Source organism: Peromyscus eremicus, chromosome 23 (genome assembly GCF_949786415.1).
Source record: "Peromyscus eremicus chromosome 23, PerEre_H2_v1, whole genome shotgun sequence".
Classification (NCBI taxonomy): Eukaryota; Metazoa; Chordata; class Mammalia; order Rodentia; family Cricetidae; genus Peromyscus; species Peromyscus eremicus.
The window spans coordinates 18,527,800-18,554,475 of NC_081438.1; the positions used below are offsets into that span (position 1 = coordinate 18,527,800).

At 49.9% G+C, this 26,676-nt stretch overlaps 1 protein-coding gene across 1 annotated transcript in view; it reads right to left on the minus strand.

Moving 5' to 3' along the window:
- Window positions 1-26,676, minus strand: part of Rimbp2 (RIMS binding protein 2) — a 78,388-nt gene that overhangs the window by 26,842 nt on the left and 24,870 nt on the right. The window contains exons 4-10 of the mRNA XM_059249516.1: window positions 19,237-19,441; window positions 16,134-16,270; window positions 14,479-14,555; window positions 12,936-13,045; window positions 9,119-9,931; window positions 3,468-3,619; window positions 1,279-1,734 (exon numbers count right to left, since the gene is read on the minus strand). Coding sequence (XP_059105499.1) covers window positions 1,279-1,734; window positions 3,468-3,619; window positions 9,119-9,931; window positions 12,936-13,045; window positions 14,479-14,555; window positions 16,134-16,270; window positions 19,237-19,441 — 1,950 coding nt within the window. The remainder of the gene's footprint in view (window positions 1-1,278; window positions 1,735-3,467; window positions 3,620-9,118; window positions 9,932-12,935; window positions 13,046-14,478; window positions 14,556-16,133; window positions 16,271-19,236; window positions 19,442-26,676) is intronic.

A 26,676-nucleotide genomic window follows, 5' to 3' on the forward strand; every position in this document is an offset into this window, starting at 1 on the left:
CATACTGTTGTTATTCCCGGCCTCAAATGCTGAGAAGGGCAAGGAAAGGAGATCCCCAGGGGTACCCCAGAGAGGCCTCTCACACACGGAGTCCTGCAACCTCCCCCAGGGCAGATGCATGAAATATGCTGGGCCGTGACCCCTTAAGACCATGACTCTAGGCTGCTGTTGGAAGGTGGCTCCCTTGAGGTCCAGGCTCCCAGGACCAGCTGAGTCTCCTCTCTATGAGGTCTGAATCGCACGGAGCTTCACGGGAGGGAACCACAGACCTCCGTGGGAAACTTCTTCCTCCATTGCTTGCTTCGCCTGGCTTTATTTTGCACAGTGATCGTGACATTGAAGCAGGAACCCAGGAAGGATCTCTGGCCCAGCCTAACAGTCACTGGGCTCTTCAGGATCCACTCTGAAGCTGTACTGGGATTCTCTGCCCCAAAAGCATCTCTCAACCATAAGCATCCCTCAGTGATCCCAACGCAGGCCTGGCTGCAGCCTCTCTGAGCCTCAGCGCACCCTTCAAGCAGAGGCTTCAAGTTCATGAGTATGTGTTGTAAGTATCAGTGGCCACTGTTGAACAAACCAGATGTCATAGACAATCTGATGTTCTAGTTTTCTAAAAGGTTCTGGGGCCCTGCGGTCAGGGGAGCTCTCTCGTGGAGCTACACAGGGCGGAACATGTGGTAGAAACATCCTCCCAGGCACCTGCAACTCCAATGCTGACCCTTGGCCATGTATCCTCACTCTCCTGACCTGGGCCCCAGGAGGAGGGTGCCCCCAGCCTGGGCAGACATTCCCAGGGGTCACTATCATGGTGAGACCCACAGAGCTACCTGACACTAAGAGGATCCTGCCAGTACGTCCCACTACCTCCTTGGTGGAGAAACTTGAGTTTGCCCCAAACATCTGGGCATCTGGTAGGTGGCTGCCTGGGAGAGATGGGAAGGTCCTGGGCCAGTTCAGTCCTGGGCTCTACTCCCACAGGCCTGGTGGGGAGGGGTACCCAATAGGCAACTTAGTAATGCATATCTCATTGCTCACTTTGAGAGCGTGTCCTAACCTTACTTAATCTCCATAGTAACAAAAGCCCCTATCCCCAACATACATACATGTACTCAGACTGGGATGTTGTCATAAAAGAACAGGCCCTGCCTGGTTCAGGACAACAGTCCTAGGCTGAGGTCTGGAGTACTCTCTGGTAGATCTGCTTCTATCGGCCAGGCACAGGGACAGGTCATACCCGACCCCAAGAGTACAGGGACGAACCTGCTAGATACAACTTACCCTGCTACTTTCGGCCACCCTCTGTGCAGCCTCCCGGGCCATGGCCTTGGCGACGGTGGTGGACACGGGGGCTCCTTGTGGCTGAGGGAGGATCCGGCTGGGTGAGGGTGACCTTCTGCCCGGGCCAGAGCTATGCATGTCAGGTGGTTCCAACATGTGGCCATGCGCAGGGCCGGGTGGCCGGCTCTGCTCCCAGGGCTCGTCCACTTTGACGTGGGGACCCAGGTGTTGGTCTTTGGTATCCAGGTCACTTGCTAATGGCTTTGGTGGGGGAGCAGTCCTCGGGTGGGGGGCTGGAGGCACCAGGAGGTCAGGGGGGATGGCAGCGAGGGCAGAATCCATGGACTCTCCCTGTGCAGACAGGGTGCGCACACTCACGGCCTTGGCCTCCAGGCTTCGCAGCCGGACCAGCTCCACCGCCGTGCTGTCTGCTGTGGGAGCGATGACCTCAGCCACCTGCACACAGAGAAAGACATGTCACAGGCTGTCAGCACGTGGTGACCCAGCAGTGGCCTCTGCGGAAGCCAGATGCCTGGCAGGAAAAGCCTTTTGTCTCGAGCTCAGCATCTGGCTCAAGTCACTCCCAGAGCTAGCCAAGCCAGAGTCTCCGGGAGCCCAGGACTCAGGTATCTGTGAGAGCAACAAAGCATAGCCTTCTTCCTCCATCTCTAGATCAGATTCAGGGGTCCGCAGGAATCTGAAGGTGACCTGGCTTATGGCCACAGCTGGAGGGAGGGGAGGAGGGGGTAGAGCAAGGGGACTTCCTGGATGTGTGTGAAACCTGCCCTTAGAGACCATGGAGCCTGCGCTGGGAAAGCCTGCAGCCTGCGAGAGGTGAATCATGGGAGAAATGGCCGGGGACCTCACACCCAAGTCCAGCAGCCCAATCTGTCACCGGAGGGAAGAATGGTGTGGCAACAGTTGTGGTGGCTTGAATAGGAATGGCCCCCATAGGCTCATATGTATGAATGCTTGGTCACCAGGGAGTGGCACTATTAGAAGGTGTGGCCTTGTTAGAGAAAGTGTGTCACTAAAGGTGGGTTTTTTGGGGGTTTCAGATGCTCAAGCCAAGACCAGTTTCTCTCTCTCTCTCTCTCTCTCTCTCTCTCTCTCTCTCTCTCTCTCTCTCTCTCTCTCTCTTCCTTCTTCCTGTTGATCCTGATGTAGAACTCTCAGCTACCTCTCCAGCACCATGTCTGCCTATGTGCCACCATGCTTCCCAACATGATGGCGGGATAATGGACCAAACCTCTGAACTGTAAGCCTGCCCCAATGAGATGTTTTCCTGTATAACAGTTGCTGTGGTCCTGGTGTCCCTTCACAGTGATAAAGAACCCTGACGAAGACAACAGTGAACAGATAAACAGAAGCTTTCTAAAGACTTCCTCGGGGTAGGATTTCTGCTGCACGTGCAGAAATGGCGGCAGGCTAAGATGGTGGATTTTCTACTCGGGGACACCAGAGATACAGCTATTTCTCAGAGTCCAGGTCTGGTCACCTGCAAATGGAAGATTGCCTAGGTGGGTCTTAACTTGCTAACAGGTAGTCTGTTAAAATGGGCAAGCCAGTCACTGCCTGGGAGCCTGATGCTGGTGAATTCAGAGGTGATGTGTCAATGTTGTGTGGAACAGGGCAGGGGTGAGGGAGGTAGAAAGGATACTGTTCCACCTTTGACCTGGAAGTACTACCCCCCATTGAGGCTTCCGGTAACTGTCACGCCTATCTATGGCCTGCCCCTGAGTTGGGGCCGAGACAGGATCCCTTAAGACCCGAGATCCGGATGTGCCGGCTCTCTTGGTTCCTGGTAATTTTGGATGCTGGAAGGTAGACGGAGCAGAATTCTCCAGAGAACACCACTGGACTGCACCTCACCTCTCCCGGACCCTGTAACCTATCCCTTTACTTGTTGTAAGTAAAACCCCCAAATAAACCTCCCTTTTAACGACATGGAGTTGCCTCAATAAGTCCACCAAATACACTGGACCCAGGTAGGAACCAAAATAGAATGGAACTTCCTCACTCCGACTTGTGGCAGACAACCCCAGAATGAAGACCCAGCTGGGATCTCATGAAGGCTGGTGGAGACTTGGAGCTGGAAGACTCTCAAATCCTCCCCTGGGCATCTGTCCCCTCCTCCCTCCCTAAGCCTACCCCTGCAGGGTAGAGCCTCACACCCCACGCTCACTCACCCTCTGCCCTTTGGCATACACGCCGTATCCCGTGACGTTGGCTCCATTGGACAGCCCAGCAGGAGTGAGCACAGGGGGCTTCCAGGAGACCTGAACCGTGGCGGCTGTGGCCCCAGCTTGGACGATGACATCTTGTGGTGGGGCCGGGGGTCCTGGAAGGAGAGAAGGGACAGATGCAGTCAGAGCATGGTCCTTGGGCCTTTCTTCACTTGCTCTGTCACACCTGGGGATGGAGCCATCTGTACGGTTGACAAGGAAGAGCAGAGAGAAAAGCAGAGGAGAGAGCGCTAACAGGAAATTGTAGATAGTGAAGGCAAGCATCCCGTTAGATGCCTAGGCACGCTGTGCTGCTCCCCAGACCTGGTGTTTATTCACCTGCATCCAGGAAGGGGCCCCCACTTTGCCTCTGAGAAGCCTGCTCTTATGCTCCATTTAAATGGAGCTCCCTCTGCTAAGGGACTTGGAAGCCAAGCAGTCTGAGATGGCTCCAGAGGAAAGATACCTCTGCATACCTCTCTTACTCCTTCTCCTCAGGGCTGTTACCCACTCTCTCTTCATCCTCATCATCAAACTCTAGAGACAGCAACCCTTGACCTCATACCACCCATGAGACCACACTATGAACCTGGGGAAACTCACGTCAAAAGAGCCCAGTCTGATCTAGATATTGCAAGGGTCTAGACTGGTGGCTTCCTTGTGGGTTAACACCACATGAACCATGCTCATTGGGTCTTAGGGAAAAAAATGTGTCTAGAGCCACTAATTCAGGTAATAGGTAAGTACTGGCCAGGTCTCCAAGCCATTCCAGTGACTGTAAGGTATAGTCCATCTGCCCTCAGAACACCAGGGACATAACATTTTTTACTCCAGACTTGGGGTAGAATTTCCCATCTCTTCTTGACTGAGAATCCAGATGGCTTTATTTTGGAAGGAATGTATACATGAGCTCAAGAGGAAAGCCATACATGTCACAGAGGTGGCCAAGGCATTCCAAAAAAAGGATACAACTCATTGGGGAATGTCCACATGCCAGCCATCCTATGCACTTCCCATGCTTTGTATTACTTGGCCCTCACCAGAGTCCTGGGACTTCTCTACGTCATTTCATAATGACATTATAAATGACGTCTCCAACATCATTTTGTAAATGAAGAAACTAAGGCTCAGAAGAGTCACTCTGCTGCCCAGTGTTAGAAGCTAGATCCTTCACTCTAGTGTATACCTGTGGCCTGCTGGCACAGGTCCGTATTATTCTACTGTTACTAAGGTCTCAGAAACTCAGCCTGGATCAGAGTCCATTTTTCCCTGGTGGCTCATGCGCGACCTTTGTCTAAGGAAAGTGTGTTTAGAATGAGCTTGAAAAACCAAAGCCCTTCTCTGAGAAGCACTCTGAAGGTGACAGCAGTAGGGACAGCTGACTTGCCACAGAGACAATGACAAACAAAACCCAGTGAGAACATGAAGCACTGAAAAATATCTTTTATGTGACCATGATCAGTGTTCTCCAGAAGCCCAGCACACATATTGCTTTGAAATATACCAGGAATATTGACCAGGGCAGACAATATCTATATAGTAGATTTCATTGCCACAGGACTCACACAAGAAACTGTGCCCAACCCTGAAACAATTAAATTGGAAACAAGTAATAGTAGCGTGCTTTCTCTTTTAACCATCAAATATTTGGAAACTAACTAACCTATTCATAACTAGAGTTATGAAGATTCTACCTGGGTAACAGGTATGTTTCACTTAACAACAGCGAAAGAGAACATGTTGAGAGCTGTGGTTACATAACAAACAGGTTTGTGTGTCTAAATATTTATATTAGAAAACAACAGTTTCCAGTTATTTATCTCAATCTCATCTCAAAAACATGAGCCAAAAGAGAAGAACAAGGTAAAGCCCAAAATCAACAGAAGGACAATGTGATAGAAGGCCATAAAAAACAGAACCCAGCCAAGCCAAAAGCTTCAGCTTGGAATCCATCGATGAAGTAACAAACGCGTTGCAATTCCCATCACAAAAGTGAGACAGCATACGTTTCCAACAGGAATTCAAGAGGAGACATGACTGTGTATCCAAAGACGGTTATAGGATAATATAGCTGAGCATGGTGTCGCCCACCTTTAATCCCAGCACTAGAGAAGCAGAGGCAGGAGGATCTCCTAAGAGTTCCAGACCAGCTGGCACTATTTAGTGAGACTCTGGAGGGAAATTCCTTGAATGCCCACACTTGGCCCATGAGGCCTCAACTCTACACAAAGAACTACAGGTAACTCAGGAACACTGAGAGTGGGAGAAATGGTCTCCCCAGAGACGCGCACACCAATTGGTTACCCGATGCCAAATGGTTGGCCCTGAAAACATACATACAAGTAACATTATACAGACTGAGCAGGTCATATTTAGGATGTGTGTGTGTATGCACATATATATGCATATACATGTCTCTCTGTGTGTATAACATGTAACATGAAATAGCAATTAATGGAGAATAGAATGGATTTGAAAAAGAGCAGGGAGGGATATGTGGGATGGTTTGAAGGCAGGAAAGGGAAGGGAAGGATGATGTAATTATATCATAAACTTAAAGAAAAAGATGTACTTAACCCTAACTGACAAGTGAGAAGATACAAAAGCTAAATTTCCCTGCATCCCTTAACTCCCTTAAACCTGAAACTTGCAACAGTTCTTTGAAGAGAACAACGGGTCTGTGTGGCTTCCACTGCATCTCTCTAATGTTAACGGGAGATAATAGTGATGCCACAAAAAACCTGCCTAGGCACTTGCAGGTGACTCATAGTCACCACATGAGCCCAGCAGAGGCCTGGTACCCAAACCAAAGGACATTACAAGAAAACTGTACATGAATATCCTTTGTGAACATGGATGGGAAAATCTCCAGTGAGGTTGGAGTGATGGCTCAGTGGTTAAGAGCACCTGCTGCTCTACCAGAGGACCCGGGTCCAGGTCCCAGTATCACATCAGGTGGCTCTCAATCACCTGAACTACTGGCTTCTTCAGATCTGATGCTCCCTTCTAGCCTCCTTGGATAATTGCACACACATGGCTCACACGCCTGTGGTGATATTTTATTCATGCTCTAACAAATAAAGCCTGTCTGGGGATCAGAGGACGAAGCCAGTCACTATATTAAGCATAGAGGTCAGGCAGGGGTAGCACACACCTTTAATCCTGGCATTCGGGAGGCAGAGATCCATCTGGATCTCTGTGAGCTCAAGGCCACACTGGGAACAGAGCCAGGTGTGGTGGTACACGCCTTTAATCCCAGTACTAGTTAACCATAGATGTCTGGAGGTCTGTACAGACAGACAGGAAGTGATAGAGCTGGGCAGAAAGAGGAAGTGATATAGCTGAGTGGAGAGAGGAAGTAAGATGGAAGGACAAAGGAGTGAGTATACAGGAAGTAGCTCTCTCTTGGGCTGAGGATTTCCTAGTGGTAAGAACTTGTGGCTTGTTCTAGCCCTCTGATCTTTCAGCTTTCACCCCAATATTTGGCTCTGGATTTTTATTTAATAATAAGATCTTTTAAGATTTGTGTTACACATACCCATACAAACACACATGTGTACACACGCACCCACACACACACACATACTCATAATTGAAAATAAAACAAACCATTTAAAAACAAGGCTCATCCACCCATAAACACCAAGTAGAACCTTAGAAGTGTCAAGTTATTTGATATTCAAAAGTAGCATAATCACCACATTAACTGAATAAAGAACAATCATGACTTGATAGATGGAGAGATTATCAAGATTAAAAATTTAATTCAATCTTGCTAAAACTCTGGGCACACTGGGGAGAGAAAGGAAGTGTTGAACCCTGATGGAGAGCAATGCTCTAGTTTCCTTTCTGTAGTTGTGATTAAACCACTGACAATAAAACCCAACTTGGGTGAGGAAAGAGTTTATTTGGTTTATATTTCTAGGTCACATCTCATCACTGACAGAATTCATGGCAGAACTCAAGCAGGAAGTTGATGCAGAAGCCATGGGGGAACACTGATCACTGGCTGGCTCTTTGGCTCACACTCAGCTAGTTCTCCTACACAGCCTATGGCTACCTGCCTAGGGAATGGTGCCTCGTACAGTGGGCAAGGCCCTCTTACATCAATTAACAACCAAGACAATCTCCCACAGACACGCCCATTGACCAGCCTGGTCTAAGCAGCTCCTCAAGGCTCTCCTCTCACATGATTCTAGGCTGTGTCAAGTTGACAGTTAAAGGTGACTAGAACACATAGTTACAGAGTTCCTGCAACCAATGGCCAACAATAAACAATTCCGCAGTTTTCATTCATCACAGCCAGAATCCAGCAACAAGGCAATCAGTGGTGATTGGCAGGAACCATGAACCAGTGGCAAGACTTTTTTAGATCAGAACTCTGTTGCAAGTAAAGGACTCATAGCTGCATGGGAAGATACTAACTGGAACATTCTCCTCCTCTCTCACCAAGCACTTACTTTACTTGGTACTCATTTCACCCTTAATTCCAGAACATCCCTCCTAGGCAGGTCACAAAAACAGTTTCAGGGTAACAGAGCCAATGGGCACTTCTTGACATCGTCCCTTAACTAGGGACCTGTACACGGATGGGACCAAGTTTTCATGGCGTATTTTCTCATCTTCTTTCTGAAGATACTCACAGCAAGTTGACAGGACACCATCTAGTCTTTTATTCTTCTCTTGGGCATACAAACACCCTCAAGTGTATATATGCACGTGTATACCCTGTACTTGTGTGGGCTGCCTTTGCCTCAGAAACCTACCAGGATGCACACAGCAGCCACCAACATCACAAACACTCCAGGAGCCTGAGGCAGCAGCTCACTAACACAAGAGCACATGGTCTTGTCTGGAGACCTCCAGAAGCCCGATGTGCCCTGTCCCCAAGAATATTGGAGAGGGTGAAAGGCGGCACACCTCTCCCAGTTACAGCCAAGAAGGCAGAGGAGGGGGCTGGAGAGATGGCTTAGAGGTTAAGAGCACTGGCTGTTCTCCCAGAGGTCCTGAGTTCAATTCCCAGCAACCACGTGCTCACAACTATCTAGAGTGAGATCTGGTGCCCTCTTCTGGCATGCAGGCCTACATGCAGGCAGAACACTGTATACATAATAAATAAATCTTTAAAAAAAAAAAAAAAAGAAGGCAGAGGAGAGAGACAGGTTTGTCCTGTGGCCGCCTCAACAGACTGCTTCATCTTTTGTACGGTCCATCGGCAAGGATTTATTTATAACCAAAACCAAGAAAGAAGGGACCGGATCAGAAGCATGGGCTCTTCAACTCATGATTCCTCTTGTGTTGTTGCAGGAGGTATGAGGTATAAGGTATGGCTTTCCAGTCCCAGAGATGGCCTCATTCCCCTCCTGTCTATTACAGTACAGCCCCTGACAGATCAAGCGCTAAGGGCCTGTCCCCAAATGCTATCCAAGAGCCAACTCTAAACTCATGAACAGGCACCCATGCTCTGAATTTCCCAGGGGACTTGGGGGGGGGGTCTTCAAGGATAACACAGACTCCCATGGTCACCTCCTCTTGCCTTGCCCTACCCATGCAGGGTGAGCCCTGGCATCCTTTCCTTATAGACCACCCCCCCCCCCCATAAGGAAATGGCTCACCTGCAGGCAGCGTGGAGAACTCCACACAGGCCTCCTTCTTCTCCCTCTGCTCCAGTGGCAGCTGCCAGGGCATCTGGTGGGGCTGGGCCAAGACCTTCACCTTGTAAGCCATATTAGGCCTGAGGTTGAAGAACTGGTACTTGTACCTGGCTGCCTTCACGATGTCCAGTTCCTCCTCATTGAGGAAGATGACATGGCTGTAGTTACTGTTGGTGGGCAGCCAGGAGAGCTGGGCAGAGATCTGCGTGATGTTGTCCACGCGCAGCTGGGATGGCGCCACTACTACATCCTTGCCCACCAGCAGTGTGCATTGCAGTTCATCCGAGTTGCCCCGGCTGGTGATGCACTGCACGGAGATACGGTAGGTGCAGGCGGCTGTGTTAAGTTTCTCGATTAGCGCCTTGGTTCTCCTCCCCAGGGGGAGGCTCATGCGTGTCTCCTTGTCTACCAGCACGTTGTAACTGCTCACGGTGCCCCAGCCAGGAGGGACAGCGGGGGGCTCCCAGCCCACGATGACACTTTTGGCAAGTTGTTTGATAAGGGTGATTTTCCTAGGGTAAGGCACAATGTCTTCTCCGATGTCATCGATGTTCATGTCCAGAGTCCCCCCACCATTGTCAGTGATGCCCGAGTCCACGTGAGTTGGGGAGGGAAGGTGAAGGATGCTGTCACGATCCAGGCTGATGCCAGAATGGTTGAGAAAGTTCTGGTCCTGCTCACTCCCCAGAGTACCAGCCAACCGTGACTCATTGTCCTGGATAAAATCCACAAAGTTGGAGGGCACTAAGCCCCTCTGCCCATCCAGCAGCTCCCCTGTTGGATACAAGAACAGAGGTTACTCACCATCCCCATGACCCGAGGCCCCACAGCACTGGCATATAGCAAGACATCTTAGGAGTTCACATACCCATCCCTTCCATACCCTCTGTCTGCAGTAACCCCATCCATCACCAAGTTTGATTTCCTCAGTCAGCCCTATGAGAATCAGGACGTGCACACCAAGTACACACTGGTAACAAGGACGCTGTTCAATGGGGATTAAAAGCTCATGTTGACTGGATGCCCAGCACTGAAAACCCCCAGAACACAGTTGGTGCTCAATAAATGTCAGGATAAACAAAACTGTCAAATCCATGGCTTTTGGAGATTAACAAATGTCTATTGTTTTTTTGATCATATAATCATGTGACTAGGGATTTAAAGGTGGCTCCTTACTGGGTAAATCACTGGACCACTTATGTTCCTAACATCTACCTGATGGGAAATAAAAACACTGGATTGGTTGTCAAAGTGTCAGAGACAAGCAGAGTTGTCATTGAGTTGTGTGGTATAAGCAAATGCTATACAGGTTGCTTTTATTGCAGTGGGTGGCCTTTATTATTCTGGGAGGCAGCCGAATTCATATTCATTCTCTCTCTCTCTCTCTCTCTCTCTCTCTCTCTCTCTCTCTCTCTCTCTCTCTTTCTCTCTCTGTGGTGTGTGTGTGTGTGTGTGTGTGTGTGTGTGTGTGTGCGTGCACGCTCATGTATGCTCTTGGATTAATGGGGCTCAAATGAATGCTAGCAGCAGAACTTGCCAAAAGAGACCTTGTAGAGGTGCTGGGGACGCCAGCGCGCGCACACACACAAGACCATTTGTCACAGCACACCTCCCAAGTGAAGCCAGGTGACCCCAGGAGGCTGGGGCACCATGACCATTGGATTTTTTTCCTACCTGGATCCCCCTGCCTTGGAGGATCTGTGACATGGCATATAGAGGGCAAATTAGGATTTATGTTCTGTTCCGAACCTCTACTTAGGGTATGGGTCTTGAGGCAGTCAATCCTTTGCACCAAATACAGTCTGGCACATGGAAGTGATGATGGTAATGATGTTGGTAACAATAATGATGGCGGTGATAGTGTTGGTGATGGTAATGATGATGGTGGTGGTGGTAATAATGATAGTATGATAGTGATGATGAGATGGTAATGTTGTTGATGATAACGATGGTGTTGGTAATGATGATAATAATGATAGTGGTGGTAATAACAACATAATAATGATGATGATGATGGTGGTGATGACAATGATGGTGATTGATAATGGTGATGATAGTGCTTATGATAGTAGTGATGGTGATGTTGATGGAAACCATGATGATGGTGGCACTGGAGATGGAGGTGATAAGGGTAATGATGATGGTGGTGATGGGAGGGTTGATGATGACAGTATCTAACATTTCCTGAGCAATGACAATGTACAAGGCTATGCTCCAAGCACTTCCTGCATCCAATCCATCTTCCCAGACAAAGAAAAGTAAGAATCGCTGCTATCACCATCCTGCAATGGGAAAGACTGGGGCACAGAGAATAGAAGCAAGTCCCACTGTCACATAGACCATAAAAGCCTGAGTTGGGAACCCCTTTGAGTGAAGCCCTTGGAGCCTTTAGGTGGGTATAGTGCATGATGGGAAAGTTTCAGGGATGTCAACCAGGTCATCTGGCAGTGGAGCTGGGCATTCTGTTGGCCCTAAGGTGAGATCTGCTGGAGCTGTGCATTCAGGGAAAGGGCTGCCCACTCACTTGGCCTCAGCTTATGATGTCACAGAAGCAATGCAAATTCCCATAAGCAGACATCCAGAAAGTGAGTCCCAGAGCTCCCATATACTCTGAGAAGCAACCCAAGCTCATGCAAGAGAAAACTAGCTCGACAAATGTCCCTCCTGCTCAGGAGACTAGGACAAGACCAGGCTTTCCCACAATGCAGAAGGGCTGGGGGATGGATAGCTCCCATCTAGAATCAGAAGGCAGGGTCTGGAGAGATGGCTCAGTGCTTAAGAGCATGGGCTGCTTGTCCAGGGGACCTGGGTTCAATTCCTAACACCCACACCATAACTCACAACCATCTGTAACTCTAGTTTCAGGGGATCTGATGCCCTCTTCAGGCCTCCACAGGCACTGCACACATGTGGTGCACAGACATACGTGCAGGCAAAATACCCATACGCATAAAATTAAAATAAAATAAAACCAGAAAGCTGATTGTGGGCAGTAGCACTGTTGTCGGGTTAAAAGACAACAAAACCTAGGCCTTCTGGGTTGACAGAGCCCCGTTCATTTCTGTAAATTCTAGGGGTACATAGAATGGGAAGGGGGTGTCAAGATATAAGGCTGGACCCCTGAGCTAACAAGAGTCTTGAGGCCCCTGATAACGGGAAAGTCACACTCAGTGAAGTCACATGATGGCTCTACCATAGAGGACACAGATGGGCATTTTGGGGACACAGTGGCCCTTAGTGTCCACCAGTCTCATCCTCAGACTATGGAAAAGATCTTAAAAAAAATAATAAGTTCGTCTGTATAGAGCATGTACTGAGGCTGTGGGCAGGTATATTTGTTGTGTGTGTTAGAAGCCATCTAGGAAGAAGTCCCAGTGCACAGGAGGAGGCACCCAGGCTATGTGCAAACACCTCATGATTTTAAAAAGGACTCAAGAATCCTTGAGATAGAGTGTGGACCTGTTCCCCATGGATAATGAGAGGTTACTGTAAGCATCCATCAGCATGTCGGCACGCAGCTGCCCAGGAGCTCCGCCAAGATGAACACTCAAGGCTCCCAAGTGCCAGCCATCTATTACCATTAACACTTGGAAAGCCAGCTCCACTGTCCTGGCAATCATCACAGAGGGAGACTGGGACCTCCGGGGACAGAGAGGGACAGAACAGAGAGCTAGCAGCCAGGAACATGTGGGAACCTGGCATATCACCCAGAACCCGGGCAGGCTGGTCTTCTGCCTGGAACGAGCCAGTGCCCACCAACCGCAGTGCATCCACAGACCTTCATAGAACCCATCCTCATCCATGTCCCCATAGACGTAGAGGTACTTTCCCGCCGTGAGCGGCAGCTCAGCTTCCGGGTTCTCATTGGGCCCATCAAAGGGGTTGTAACTGCGGGAAGAAACCGTTTGCATGTTAGTGGCCATGGCCATGGTCTGCCAGCATGTGGTCCCTCACACCTGTTTCATCTCAAATGGTGCCACAACTCACGTTAGTGAGATGCTGTGTCTCCTTTCAAGCCGCCTCTGGCTAGCTCACACCAATGGTTAAAGGTAATTCTGAAGCCACTGAGAGCACTTTGAATCCGAGGACATTTTGTCTAGACATCTCGTTCCCATGTGTCTCTTTCACCGGAACTACACATTTCCAAATTAATGAGTTACCATGAACAAAATGAATGCTGTTGCTTTTATTTTTTATGATTTATTTCTTTTGTGTGTGTATGTACATGTGTGTGTGCAGTGTCTGTGGAAGCCAGAAGAGGGCACTGGATCCCTTTGAGCTGGAGTTACAGGCAAGTGTGAGCTGCCTGATGTGGGTGCTTGGAATTGAACCTGTGTCCTCTGGAAGGGTATCGAGTGCTCTTTACCACTCGATGCTCTTTGCCATCTCTCCAGCCCAATTATGTTGCCTCTAAATAGCTATTAACTAACAGGTAGAACAGCATTATACACACTACTTACCTTTTTTTTTTTTTTTCCACCTTACAATGTGAGGTACTATATTTCTACCTCATGAAGTCTGCCGTTGCCTTTTTAGTTTAAGTATAGTATTCCACTGTTGAGGTCACCAAACTTTATGGAACTACTTTTCTAATGTCAGATGTAGACACTGCTTCTAACTCCTGACTAATAAATGTATTCAGTGTTCTATCAAATGTCCTTATGACATATCTTCCCACACTTCCACCAAGAAAAAAAAATTCTAGAAACTGTATTTGTTTGATCAACGGTCTGCTCCACTGAGTACTTCTAAGATACGATGCCTGAGATTTCAGCAAGATAATGGAAGGTGGGGATCGGGAGGCGTCGATGGAGGCTCTGGGCATGGTCTCCCCTGTGATATTCTGTTTGCCACCTATCGTGGGTTGAATAGTATCCCCCCCCATAAAGATCTGTCACAAGTCTCAGCTCCACCCCTTCTGTGAATGTGGCCTCATTTACCAAGAGGTCCCTGTACATGGCACCCAGGTGAGGGGATATCACGTTGGCCAGGGTGGACATTAATGCATGAAACATGGGAACACATGTTGAAGAGAAGCCATAGGAAGGTGGGGATAGAGACTAGAGAGATACGGCAACAAGTCAAGGACAGTGGAGCCACCAGAACCCGAGAAGGACCCAAGACCCTCGCCCAGGCTATGGGGCACCTTAATTCAGCTGCTGACCTCTGGAGCTGTGAGGGGGCAAGCCCCTGGGTGCTCAGCTTGAGACATCACAGCAGCTCTGGGGAGCAAAGCGTGGTCTCATCCTGCACACTCGCTGTCTCTCACCTGCCTCTCCTGCCCCAGCATTCAGGGTGGGGATGGGGTGTTGCATCCCTACCTGTATCGGGCGACACACAGGTGCACCTTCCCCGAGCTGCTTTGCTTGGAGTTGTTAGAGTTCCGGTCATTGTCCATCTGTGAGGGCAGTGATTGTGGTTTACAGTTAGTAAGACTAAAGGCTGCATGTCCCCCTCACCACACACACACACACACACACACACACACACACACACACACACACACACAAGTGACACGACACCTTCCCTGGTGACATTCAGGAAATCTGCCTGCAGCCTCACTGGGCTTCATTGGGAAAGTAGCCCAGTGTATGAAACTTGCATAAAATGGGAACCACCTCCACAGACCTTTGCTGGAATCCTAGCCTGAACATCAGCAGAGACTTGGGTGAACCCCCCAGACTGTAGCCTAAGATACTTGAGTGTCATGCCAAGTAGCTTGTAGAAGACAGAGGTTGTGGGTAGCCTGCCCCCACTTTTTCCCCCCAGGGTACTCTTGAGCAGAGAAAAGTGAGAAATATTTAGATAGAAATATAGAGGAGAGAGACAGATAGAAACCTAGGATAACTTCAGGAGAGCCTGGGTCAAAACCCACCAGCCCCTTCTGTCTCTTCTAAAGAGCTTTTAAAGGAATGCTAAGGGGTGGAGCAAAAGATCTCCCCCCAGCACAGCCAAGTGCAGACCCTTCCAAATACCTGGTAACCACACACGTGGTCAATCCATCCCCTTATGCAGCCCTGCTGTGTAAAGCAAGCTCCGATCTCACTAGGAAACCTTTGTGGGCTCCCACAAGAGGTGACCACACCCTCTGCTTCCAGAGGGCTCTTGCTATGGAGGACCCCATTTGCCATCTCCAATGGCATTCAGTAAACCAAGGAGACCCACAAGAAAGGAAAAAATAGGAATCCTCTCATTTCCTCCCTCCACCCTGCAGTCTCGGTGTCTGCAGACCTTAAGGACACTGCCACCAGAGTCCCTACTGCAATAATCCCAGGGACAAGTAGCTTTTCTCAGAGGCCATATGCCCCTGCGATAAGGACACTATTACTCAGTCTCAGATAATAGGGAGACTGAGTAATAGGGTCCTAGGGAAGGCAAGTTCCTCTCCCATCCTTTCTCTGTGTAGAAGGCAGAGTGGTCCTTCATGACACCAATCAAGTCATGCCACTCCTTCCTGGGAGCCCTCCAGCATCACCCTGTGTGATTTCCACAGAGGTTAGTGCTATTCAAGGGCCCAAAGCCACACCTATCCCCACCTCCATCACCTCCCGGCTCAGCCAACCAAACCCCTGGCTTCTCAGCCCTCCCGGTATCACAGCTCCTCCCTGTCCATTCACAAGTCCACACAGCCTGTTCTGCTGTCTCTAGAACCCTCATCAGGACTTAGCTATCCAGATAGTGATGGGGTACTGTGTCCTCCCACTACCTGTATCCTCCATAATATTCATTGTATTCCCCCATAATATCCAGGGTCTCCTCTGCCTGTAAACAGTAGATCCCTACTTCCTGACACATGGTGATTCACTAAGGATGGGTGTAGAAAAATTAATGGAAATGAAGGAGGACCTAGATGAATGGGAGAAAGGAGAAGGGTATGGGAGGATGTCTATGCCCCACCCCTCCGTGGGAGGAAGGATGGAGGGGCGGGGCACAGACATCCTCCCAGATACTTTGGAGCTGGCTATGTGGGACTCACCTCGGACTCAAATCTGCATCTTGGGCTGCTGGATCGTAACAGGAAGGAGGGCTTCACACACGGAGGCTCCAGCTTGTCCCCAGACAATGGGATATAGTCACCAATCACAGAGTAGTGTCCGGTGGGGCCCTCGTGACCTGGCCAGGACACAAGAGTGGATGGGGGAAGGAGATAGGCCATCAGATCAGCATGCTAACTATTTGCCTTCCCTGCACTTTCCTCTCTCCGCTGTCCATGTGGGGTCCACTAATGTCCTCGTCACCTCAGGCTGGTTCACTGCAGCCTTGGACTGGATCATCATGGGTAGCCGTCTTGAAGGCTTGGCAGTGACATGTAAGGGACAGCATAGCTGTGCCGAGGACTCAGTGATGACATGTAACATGAGACATAAGAAGGTTCAATCGGAGAGGGTTAGAGCATCCTGAGCATGAAGTCTTTCCCTTTGGTTGGCTTGAAATTGAGAGGCTGTGAGGCCCAGGGACCCCACAGCCTTTCTGACACTGGGAATAAGAAAGAACATGAAAGAACAGAGTGTATACCCATAGAGCTGGGCACTATACTATGGAGAGGCGGAGTCTGGACCTTCTGCGACATCATCAAAGGTACCTGAGTGAAGCTGTACCTGAAGCTACACTCTAGTTCTTCCCCTCTTGGATGATAATGACCTTCCTGCTCATACAGGTTTACATTGAAGTCTATTGTCACTTTAACAATAACAATAATAACAACAAAGTTCCAACTTGTCCAATTAACAAGTTTCTAGGTAGAAATTACTTGATAGGAGGGTTCTCAGTACCAAAGCAGGTCCCTGAACCCTATCCTCACAGTGTGTTACTAAGGCCAGGCCTGGAGCACACTGGCCCAGGATGGCTTGATCTGAACTCTGAAGCCATAGCCATACTCTTGAAATCAGGATCCAAACATGAAGTATGGTGTGACATTCCCTGGTACCCTCTGCTGCCTTGTCAGCATGTCTCTTGCCTGGGACATTCAGCCTCTTCCTGAACTGCCCCATCAAGAGGTTGCCTTCCTGAGGGACAGGAGACCTCCATGACCAAGTCAGGAATAAAAAGTGACCGAAACTAATGCAATTAGTGACCCAGAAAAAAATGCCTTAAATAAAGAGGAAAATCCTGCCGCTCCCACCAGCATGGAGTACCTTATTCAAAATAAAATAATCTAGGCACTGGAAGATGCAGACCACACTGGCCCAGTTACATGTGGACTCTGATGATGCCAGAATCCTAGAAGCAGAGAAGAGAAAGTGGTGGCTAGCTGCTTGGCAAGGGAGTGGGAAGTTGCTGAAGCATTAGTAGCGAAGTCCTGGGCTTCAAGGTGAATAGGTTTAGGTCCAGGTATTCAATACTGCATCTGCAGTGCATCATGCTAGCTAGATTGTTCCCAAGCACAGTCAGGAAGCATAAGCTCTGGGTCCCATGGCACATAAGAACACTTCTAAGGGACTATCTAGGTTGGTAAACCAACAAGTTTAAATAGAGCTAATTAGACAGGCAGGGGGTATTCACAAGCAGACACGCCACAGAAGAAAATGTATCTCCCAGCAATACATAACTGCCTACATAACCCTTACAGGGAGGGGGCCTCATAACCCCCTCCCACAGCAGGCCTCAGGAGCTCATTCATGACAAGAAGTTAATGGACCCAATCTTGTACAGCTCTCCTATAGACAGTCATAGCGCTGAAAGTTCAAGAGGGCACCAGCCACTTCATGCCTGAGAAGAGCAGTGACTGGTGCCAAACACTTGCATTCCTTCTGAGTCAGAACTGGGCACATGCCATGTAGAGGTGCCTGTGTAACCAGCTCCCCTCTAAGAAACCTTCAGCTCTACCTCAGATGGCCTCCTAGGATTTTGCCATGCTGAAGGGGTGATCTATGTGACTCCCTTGCAGCTAGGATGTAAAACAGGAAGTCACAAGTTCTCCCGGGAGAACAGAAGCTGTCTTGTGCCTTTCAAGGCTTGAATATATTTCCCAGGGGCTGCTGAGCCCAACCATCTCTTCTAGAACAGCCTCAGCCTCTTTGCACCTCACTGTCTATCTGCAAGCATCCGTCTGAGCCAGAGACCACCTTAAAGTCTATCTGAACAGGGCTTTCTGCAGGATCTTGCCACCTAACAGACATCACAGCCTTGGCACCCAGACACCTCCGGGGTGCACTCTGCTCAGTAAACAGCCAGAAGGCTGTGGGCAGCCCCATCCCCTCCATCTTGTTTCTCATAGCAACAGCCACTGATGCTGTCTGTCAGTCCCTGTAATTCGAGAACTAGAAGGAAAGATGTCATAGCTGAGGAGCTCGGGGAAAGAACTCCATCAATGACACAGAGTGAAGAGCATTGCCTAGTTTTTAATAAATAATAAAAAATACCAGGAGCACTTCTCCACTTTGGTAAGAACCAGGAGAGATTGAAAATTGTCTTAACATCGTTAGAAAAGGAAGTCTAGCAGTCAGCTCCCTAATTGCTCCCCTAATTAAAATAAATCAACAACTTGGGGGTTTGTTTTTGTTTTTAAGACAGCATCTTGCACTATACCCAAGGCTGTTCAGGAAGTAGCTATAATTCTCTGGCATCAGCTTCTCAAATGCTGGATTACGGGTATGAGCCTGTAATCCGGAGGGAGGGGCCGGGGGGTCATTTAGTTGACCATGCTTGCCAAACCAGCATGAGGAATACTGTCCCATCCCTAGCAGCCATGCAAAAAAGCTAGACATGGCAGCACATCCCAAAATCCCAGCACTGGGGCCATGGAGACAAACAGATCCCTGGAGCTCACTTGCCAGTCCTCCTAGGCTAATCTGCAAACCCCAGGCCGATGAGAGACCCTGTCTCACAAAAGCAAGGTGGACAGTTCCTGGGGAACACCACCAAAGTCTGACCTCTGCCCTCCACACGCATGCACTCATACATGCATGTGCACCTGTACCCACACAAACATGCTTCCCCCCAACACCAGAGTATCCAAGCCACTCCATGAATGAATAAGGACATAACAGCCTGAGCTGTCCTCAGTCCTGCTCTGGTCGGTCTTCATACTCTCAACCACAGGCACCCTCCCCCAACAGTTGCCAACATCTGCCACTTACCTTTGCGTATCGAGGTGGCTAGTCCATTCATGTACTGCGGGAAAGGCTTGCCAGGGGCCAAGGGGACATCCAACAAGGCCACTGAGCTGCTGCCCAGCAAGTCAATGCTCCCAGTGTGCTGCCGGAACTTCTCCAGGTCCCGGGACAAAAGGTTAAACTGCTCACTCTGCACGCGACATTTCTCTTCCAGCTCTCGGACCTTGGACTGCACAGCAGAGGCAGGACAGTAGTCAGAGAGGGGTATTCAGTGGTACAGATGTGCACGGGGGGCATGTGTGTCTTTTAAGAATGTGTGTGAGTGTGTGTGTGTGTGTGTGTGTGTGTGTGTGTGCCTGTGTATGGCAGGGGCTGCTTCCACCTCCACAGAACAGCGATGTCTGGTAGCCCAGCCTTACAGGCAGCCTGGCTGCTGGCCACCATGGGAAACAACAGGTGCCAACAATTCTTGCCATCGCTCAGCTCCCAGCCAAGCGCGGATTGTTCCAGGCTCTGCATGCAGCCTGGGCACTTGGTGGTTGGCACGCCTGCCTTGATATTTGGAGCGTGAGGCTGAAACAGCACTGACTAGGGAACAGCCCAGCTGCCAACCCATCGTGCAATGCCATCTCAACGGGTGCCCATCCCACCACGGGCCTGCAGGCCACCCCCCACCACCACCACCACCCAAGAACATGGCTGGCAGCAACACACGGGAAATTCTACTTGGTATCGGGTTACAAACACCACTGTCAATGGCCAACACCACCATGACACCTAGAGCAAGACAAAGACCTCGTAGGGAAGAAAAGGGTCAGCCAACAAGCTCCCCCCTTGGGCAGGACAGGTGTGGTAGGCTGCTCCTGAGTGCTGTGGGGCTCTCGACCAGAATGTCAGCGTCAGGAGGCAAGGTTTAATCTGTGCACTTCCTGCTGCTCCCCCCAAGAACTTGACCCTGACCTAAGTACCTAGTTGGTGCTCAACCGAGTCTTGTCTTGTTACAGGCATGTGGGAATGTAGGAAAAAAATGGCTGTGAGTCAGTCTGTCACCTGGCTGGATCAGGGCTCAGGAGTGGAGCGTCCTCCTCCACCTTCTATCCCTCCTCCACCTCCCCCCACCTTCTCTGCCTCCTCCTCCTCTGTCTTTTCCTCTCTCATCCTCTTCTTCATCTCTTTATTCTTTCTCCTCCCCCACATCCTCTCCCTCCTCTTCCAGAACTTCCCATTCTTTCCTTCTATTCCTTTTTTTTTTTTTTTTTTTTTTTTTTTTGGTTTTCAAAACAGGGTTTCTCTGTAGCTTTGGAGCCTGTCCTGGATCTCACTCTGCAGACCAGGCTGGCCTTGAACTCACAGAGATCCTCCTGCCTCTGCCTCCCGAGTGCTGGGATTAAAGGCGTGCGCCACCACCACCACCCGACCTTCCTATTCCTTCTTTACTTCCTCTTCTTCTTCCTCTCCTTCCTCTTCTTCACCCTCCTCCACCTCTTCTTCCACTAATTCTTCATACTGTACTTCCTTCTCTTTCCCCTCTTCTTTCTCTTCCCCCTCCCTTCTTCTCTCCTCTCCCACCTCCTCCCCCTTCTCTCACCCTCCCTCCTCTTCCCTCTCCCTCCTCTCCCTCCTCCTCTTCCTCTTCCCCATGCCATAAGCATTAAGTATCTCCGCGCTTTCATCCAGAACAGAGTGCTATTTATGTCTGAGATCACGGGTTTCTAAAAATAACCGCAATGGATCCCAAGCCTATAATTAATTTCTTCAATTCATTAAAAAAAATCAGCAGGGTTCCTCTTTTTTAAAAGCTGAATGAGGTTGGCTGAGACAGCCGTCACCTCAAAGGAAGGCAAGGGACCAAACCTCTGGGCTCTGCAGCACAAGTGGGCCATGGAGAACACAGGAAGATTTATGAGCGAGGACAGGTGTGACCTCCCCGCCACAAAGAGCAGAATCTACGTGTGGGGTGGTGCCATCAGGATCCTGGGGCACTAGCAGCCCCACTCATCCTTAAGGCGTCCAAGTATCCTACATGCCAGTAGGGTCACCAGAGGGACCAGCATCAAATGTCCTGATGAAGGGAAAGCTATCAGAACACCCAAGTTATCAAACCAGTCCATGAGTACCTACAGAGGCCAGTGAGATTCCTGGGTGTGAGGAAGAGCAGAAAAACAGAATTTGAATAATCCTGTATTCTGAAAAGCGTCTCCTGTGCATCATGTACAACAATCAGACCTAACTAAGGAGAGGCAGGAGGACTCCCCATCCACACCACAAAATGTCAACGCTATACATTACGGAACAGGTCAGTGGTTGTCCGTGGCGTGGGGGAGTGGGTGACTATTCAAAGACAATATGAGTATGTGTCCTCAGGTGGCAGAAGACTCCATTATCTGGTCGTAGCGATGCAAGTCCAAAATTATTACTGAATAAAAAGGTTGACATAGTGTTGTATAGATATGACAGGATCTGTGACCTCACACATGAACAACTGATTCACTAAACAAAAGTGAGGGGTGGCCAGTGAGCACTAACTGGGGTTTTGCATCCAAGGAGCATGACCAGCTCAGACCATCTCCAGGTTTATGTCTTACCTGGCCCCTAGAGGCCGCCAGTAGCCAGTCTCGAGGGCCCAGAGTCAAGTGGACTAGTTTGTATGACAGGGTTATAGCCATACTTACTTTTTCCTACATGTGAGGAATGGGGAAAGATGGCATTGGTTAGTGAAATTGAAAGTATATGGATGTGGGGCTGGAGAGATGGCTCAGTGGTTAAGAGCACTGGCTGCTCTTCCAGAGGATCCAGGTTCGATTCCCAGTACCTACATGGAAACTCTTAACTGTTACTTGAGTTCCAGTCAGTTCAACGCCCTCTTCTGGACTCTGTGGTCACAGCACGCACATGGTTCACATATATACAGGTAAAATACCCATACACACCATAAAGTAAAATAAATAAAATAATCAGTGTTTAAACATGGAGTTGGCTCACATATCTAAGCACTATCCCTTAGGTGAATAAATAAACAGGGTAATGAAAGCTTACTGTCCTCAAGTCGGTGGCCCAGGCTGGGATTTTTAATGTTCTTATGTCTAGACAACAAGTTGGTGGCCCAGGCTGGGATTTTTAATGTTCTTATGTCTAGACAACAAGTCGGTGGCCCAGGCTGGGATTTTTAATATTCTTATGTCTAGACAATGCTCTGAGGACCCATTTGCCTGGGGATGTAGGGAGCTGACGGTAGTAGGGATGTTCAAGAGGCTTGGGTCTTCTTAGTGGAACCAACTGAGGCTTGGGCATGTGTCAGTAACTGTTTGCTTTATAAATTATGTCCACAAGGGGCGCTGCAGTGGGCCTAGCTTTGCGGGTGGCTCCCAGTGATCTGAAAGGGAGAGGCAGGGCATGGTCCTCAAGGTTACTACAGAGAATGAGTGCTGGGCCGGGCCACGCCCTGACCAACACTGTCTTTCTTCCCAGCCCCTTGGCTGGTCATCAGAGAAAACAGCTTTGAAGGGTGGGGTGCCAACTCAGGCCTCCGCAGCTTCCCACAGCAAGGAAGAAGAGCCCACAGAAGCCTCAGATGCCTAGGTGTCTCTACTGGTCCTTCCTCAGGAGCCTCTGTGCACATAGCCCCCAGCCTTCCCCGGATGCAGCTGCTGTGTATATGGGGCCGGGCCACTCACTGGTTAGGCTCCGATAGATTGCAGTCACCCACTTCCAGGACACTTCCAGGAAGAGGAGTGTCCTGTTCTGCTCCTGCTCCTGCTTGGATTCTGTGGTGTGTATATCAGTTTATCTGGAGCATTGTGGAGTCTCTGTTGCACGGTGGGAACCTCGCCTGTATGTGTTCACTCAGCCCCATGGGCACACCCACCCACTCTTCTCTGCCGGCCGAGCCCAAGCCTCTCAGAGAACAACCACCTGCAGGCGGGGGATGGAGAGGTCTGCGCTGTGACCACAACCACGGCTGTGGCAGATGGCAAAACGTTCTATAATTGGAATAAGTGCAGCAGCTTACAAAATGCAGGCGGAGCATTTAAAAGCCAGAGGCAGATATCCGAAGACGTTACTGCCGGCTTCCCTGCCGTCTCCACAGGAGTTTCTCTGACTTTCATTCTCCATGGTGTGGGCCTGCATGCTGGGCTTGTGCCCAAGCTAAGGCAGCTTTGAAGGTAAAGAACACTTCTCCAATTAGAGACAATGGGACATGCCGGCATCACCTGCAGAAATACCCACAAGCCCACGGAGTCCCATGCATCCATCATGGTTGCCATAGGAACAGATCTCTGTGGAAATAGCCCCATCCTCAAGGCCTAGACCCCTTGCTCACATCCCGTCATTGCTCACAAACATGGTGGTCTCCACCATACATCTTCCTGGCTGAGACTTTTCTCAGTGGCAGAGAGGTGATGTCACCGGCACGCTCTTCCTTCTATCAGGAACAAATTGAGCACATCGGCTAAGGGCCAACATTCCCTAAAGCTCCCTTGCCACTCAGCAAGACAGCTGTCCCCAACTCACCTGCTGTGGGGAGGGGGATGTGGCTGCGTGCTGGGGACTCTACCTTTTGCCCTTGGGGTCCTCCTCACCTGAGAGTGGACTAAAGGATGCTCACTGTGTTTCTGATCAACTCCTGAAGCTGACATTCTCTTGGGCAGCAGCCTCCCGGCCCACATACTGGGACCATGCACCCACTGGGAACTGCAAATATCTACAGAGCTGATGAGTATGCAGAGGGCTTTTCTGCAACACATGTCTCAATTCGGCCTCCTCTAGTGGCTATACTGATGATGCCGTGGGGATTCAGACTACTTTTCTTAGCAGTGTTTCTGTCTAAAGGTGACATCTAGGAATATTCCACAGACTCCAGATACCCACCCTTAGAAGGGGTCCTGACAACTAGTATATGGGAATTTGCCTCTCTGTCTCTCTGTAGTGGGGGTGGGGGGCCAGGCTGGATTGCAGGGGTCAGGAATTCTCAGTTATGCACATCATTATAACTATATCAAATATAATGATGTGCTTTGGTCAAGACTTCAAGTGTCTCTCTTTCTCATCAGCTAGCCTGAGGCTAGCTCTGACACGTGGCTCAGCCCCATCCACATGGGACCCTGCAGGGCTGCATAAGACAGAGCTTCATCTGGGCCTTTTCTGGGCCTGGGGATCAATTTCTGTGACAAGCTCCCAGAGATGCTATGATGGTCAGTCTAAGGATCCCTCTTGAGAACCCCTCATTTCTCAGTGTTTTTGATTTTTTGTTTTGTTTTGTTTTGTTTTTCGAGACAGGGTTTCTCTGTGTAGTTTTGGTGCCTGTCCTGGATCTCACTCTGTAGACCAGGCTGGCCTTGAACTCACAGAGATCCTCCTGGCTCTGCCTCCCGAGTGCTGGGATTAAAGGCGTGCACCACCACCGCCGCCCGGCTTCTCAGTGTTTCTTAGTATTATTAGTCCTTGGTCTGAGCCAGGGACCACACTGGAGAAAGTTGGAAAGAAAGAGCAGGGTACCCTGTTCCCTGTAGAAGGAGCTTGCTGTTGGCTCTGGAAGGATGGGATAGGAGGGCGAGCATACAGGGGTCACATGGTGGATTCTGATGACCCATAATGGGATTCTAGGCATACTGCCAGGCCCTCCCATCCATGTGCCAGTCCCAAGGAACATCAGTCCCTGCCTCTTGCCCATGGTCATCTGAATTCACAGCGTTGGCAAGCAATAGGAAGCCGTGTGCCCAGGGCCAGCTCAGCACTCCAAGAAAGTGTTTGTGTATTCCTCTGCCCACTCCTCAGCTGCCACCAGGCTGAGGAACCCTGGTCTACATGCATACCGGGCACCTGTGCAGAGTCAGACCCTTAGGGTGCTTTGGAGACAGGAGGAGGAGGAGGAGGAGGAGGAGGAGGAGCAGACCCAGGGCTCAGAGCTGCCCATGTAGGGAAAGCACCACAGGGGACATGCACGGGTAGGAAAGCCACACTGAATACCTGCATGCACTCCAGAGTGTTCTGGGTGGAGAGCCAGACAAGACAATAACAGAAAGATGGCATGAATGAAGCAGATGGTGCCCAGTACAGCCCACGGCCGAAAGGCCTTCCCCAGCTTCTGAACGAAGGCATGGCATGGCATGTCGTGGATATTAACATAGCTCAAAGCACAGGCTACCCAGCAGTGATGTAACAGGCTGCAATGACAACTCAGGGGGGAGGTGGAAAGGACACAGGCGGCCAAGTCTGCAAGCTTCGGGGCAACTGAAGAAAGGGACTAGCCGGGGGAGGTCAGACTAAACTGTGGATGTAGAGGAGCATGTCCATCTATCTGTAAGCGGCCTGGTCCATTTTCCCAGGATGTGTGTTTTTCTGCCGTGCAACACATGCCTGTCCCTCCTGATATTAACTAATGGGAACTTTCCAAAGATCAGTGTTAATACATGGGAGAGTGGCCACACAGCCTGCCCTGTGGAAGGAATAGATTCCAGAGGGTGACACAAAAGGTGCACACACTCTGTGATCAGTAGCAGCTACTCCCCCATGCAAGGGGACATCCTACAATTACCTGGAAAGCTCCCCTTCCCTGGCAGCAGGCAGGCAGCCTGGGGAGCCACACAGTCAGTCCAATTCACCATTCTCCCACCCACACCGTTAGGGAGTGGTCATTAACTGGTCACTACGCATGAGCAATGAATGGCAAAGGCTAATTAGGGACACCAAGAGCTCAATTTCCTTCTACCTGTCTTCTGCTCTCTAAGAAGGCTGCCATAGGGCCAAAGCCACAGACCAGGAGTGGTCACTCCCAGTGTGCCACCCCAGATGATGGGACCTGGTGGCTGTTTTGCTTCCACATCCCCAGGACCCCTGAGCAAGGTCTGCACGTGGCTGAGATGGCCACTCCCATGGGGACAAGGATCCCAGAAGTGGCTGGTGTAGCACTAACTGCTCCTCAACCTGTGGGTCACGACCTCCACTGGGTCACATATCAGTTATTCTGCATATCAGATATTTACATTACAATTCATACCAGTAGCAAAATTACACTGATGAAGTAACAATGAAATAATTTTATGGTTGGGGGGTCATCACAACACGAGGCACTGTATTAAAGGGTCGCCGTGGTAGGAAGGTTGAGAACCACTGTCGTAGACCCTCCCTTCTCTGATCTTGCAAATGTCTCTCTAACAGGAACACAAAGCTTCAGCAATGCCATCCCTCAGAGGATGGAGACCCCAGGAATCACCCAACACTGATCCTAGAAGAAACCCCTCCTCATTTCCCACTGAAGGCAGCTAGCCAAAAGGCACAGTCCACTGAGACACACAGCTCTGGTCCAGGCTGTGTGATTGAGGAAAAGTGGATTCACCTCTCTGTGCTCTTTCGTCAGTGGCAAGGATAGAAATGGTAATGGTGCCTAGGAAGGAGCAGGCTTGTGAGGACAATGTGAGTGGGGGGGTACTGTGGCCACAGCTAGTTTCTGACATGCAGCAGGTA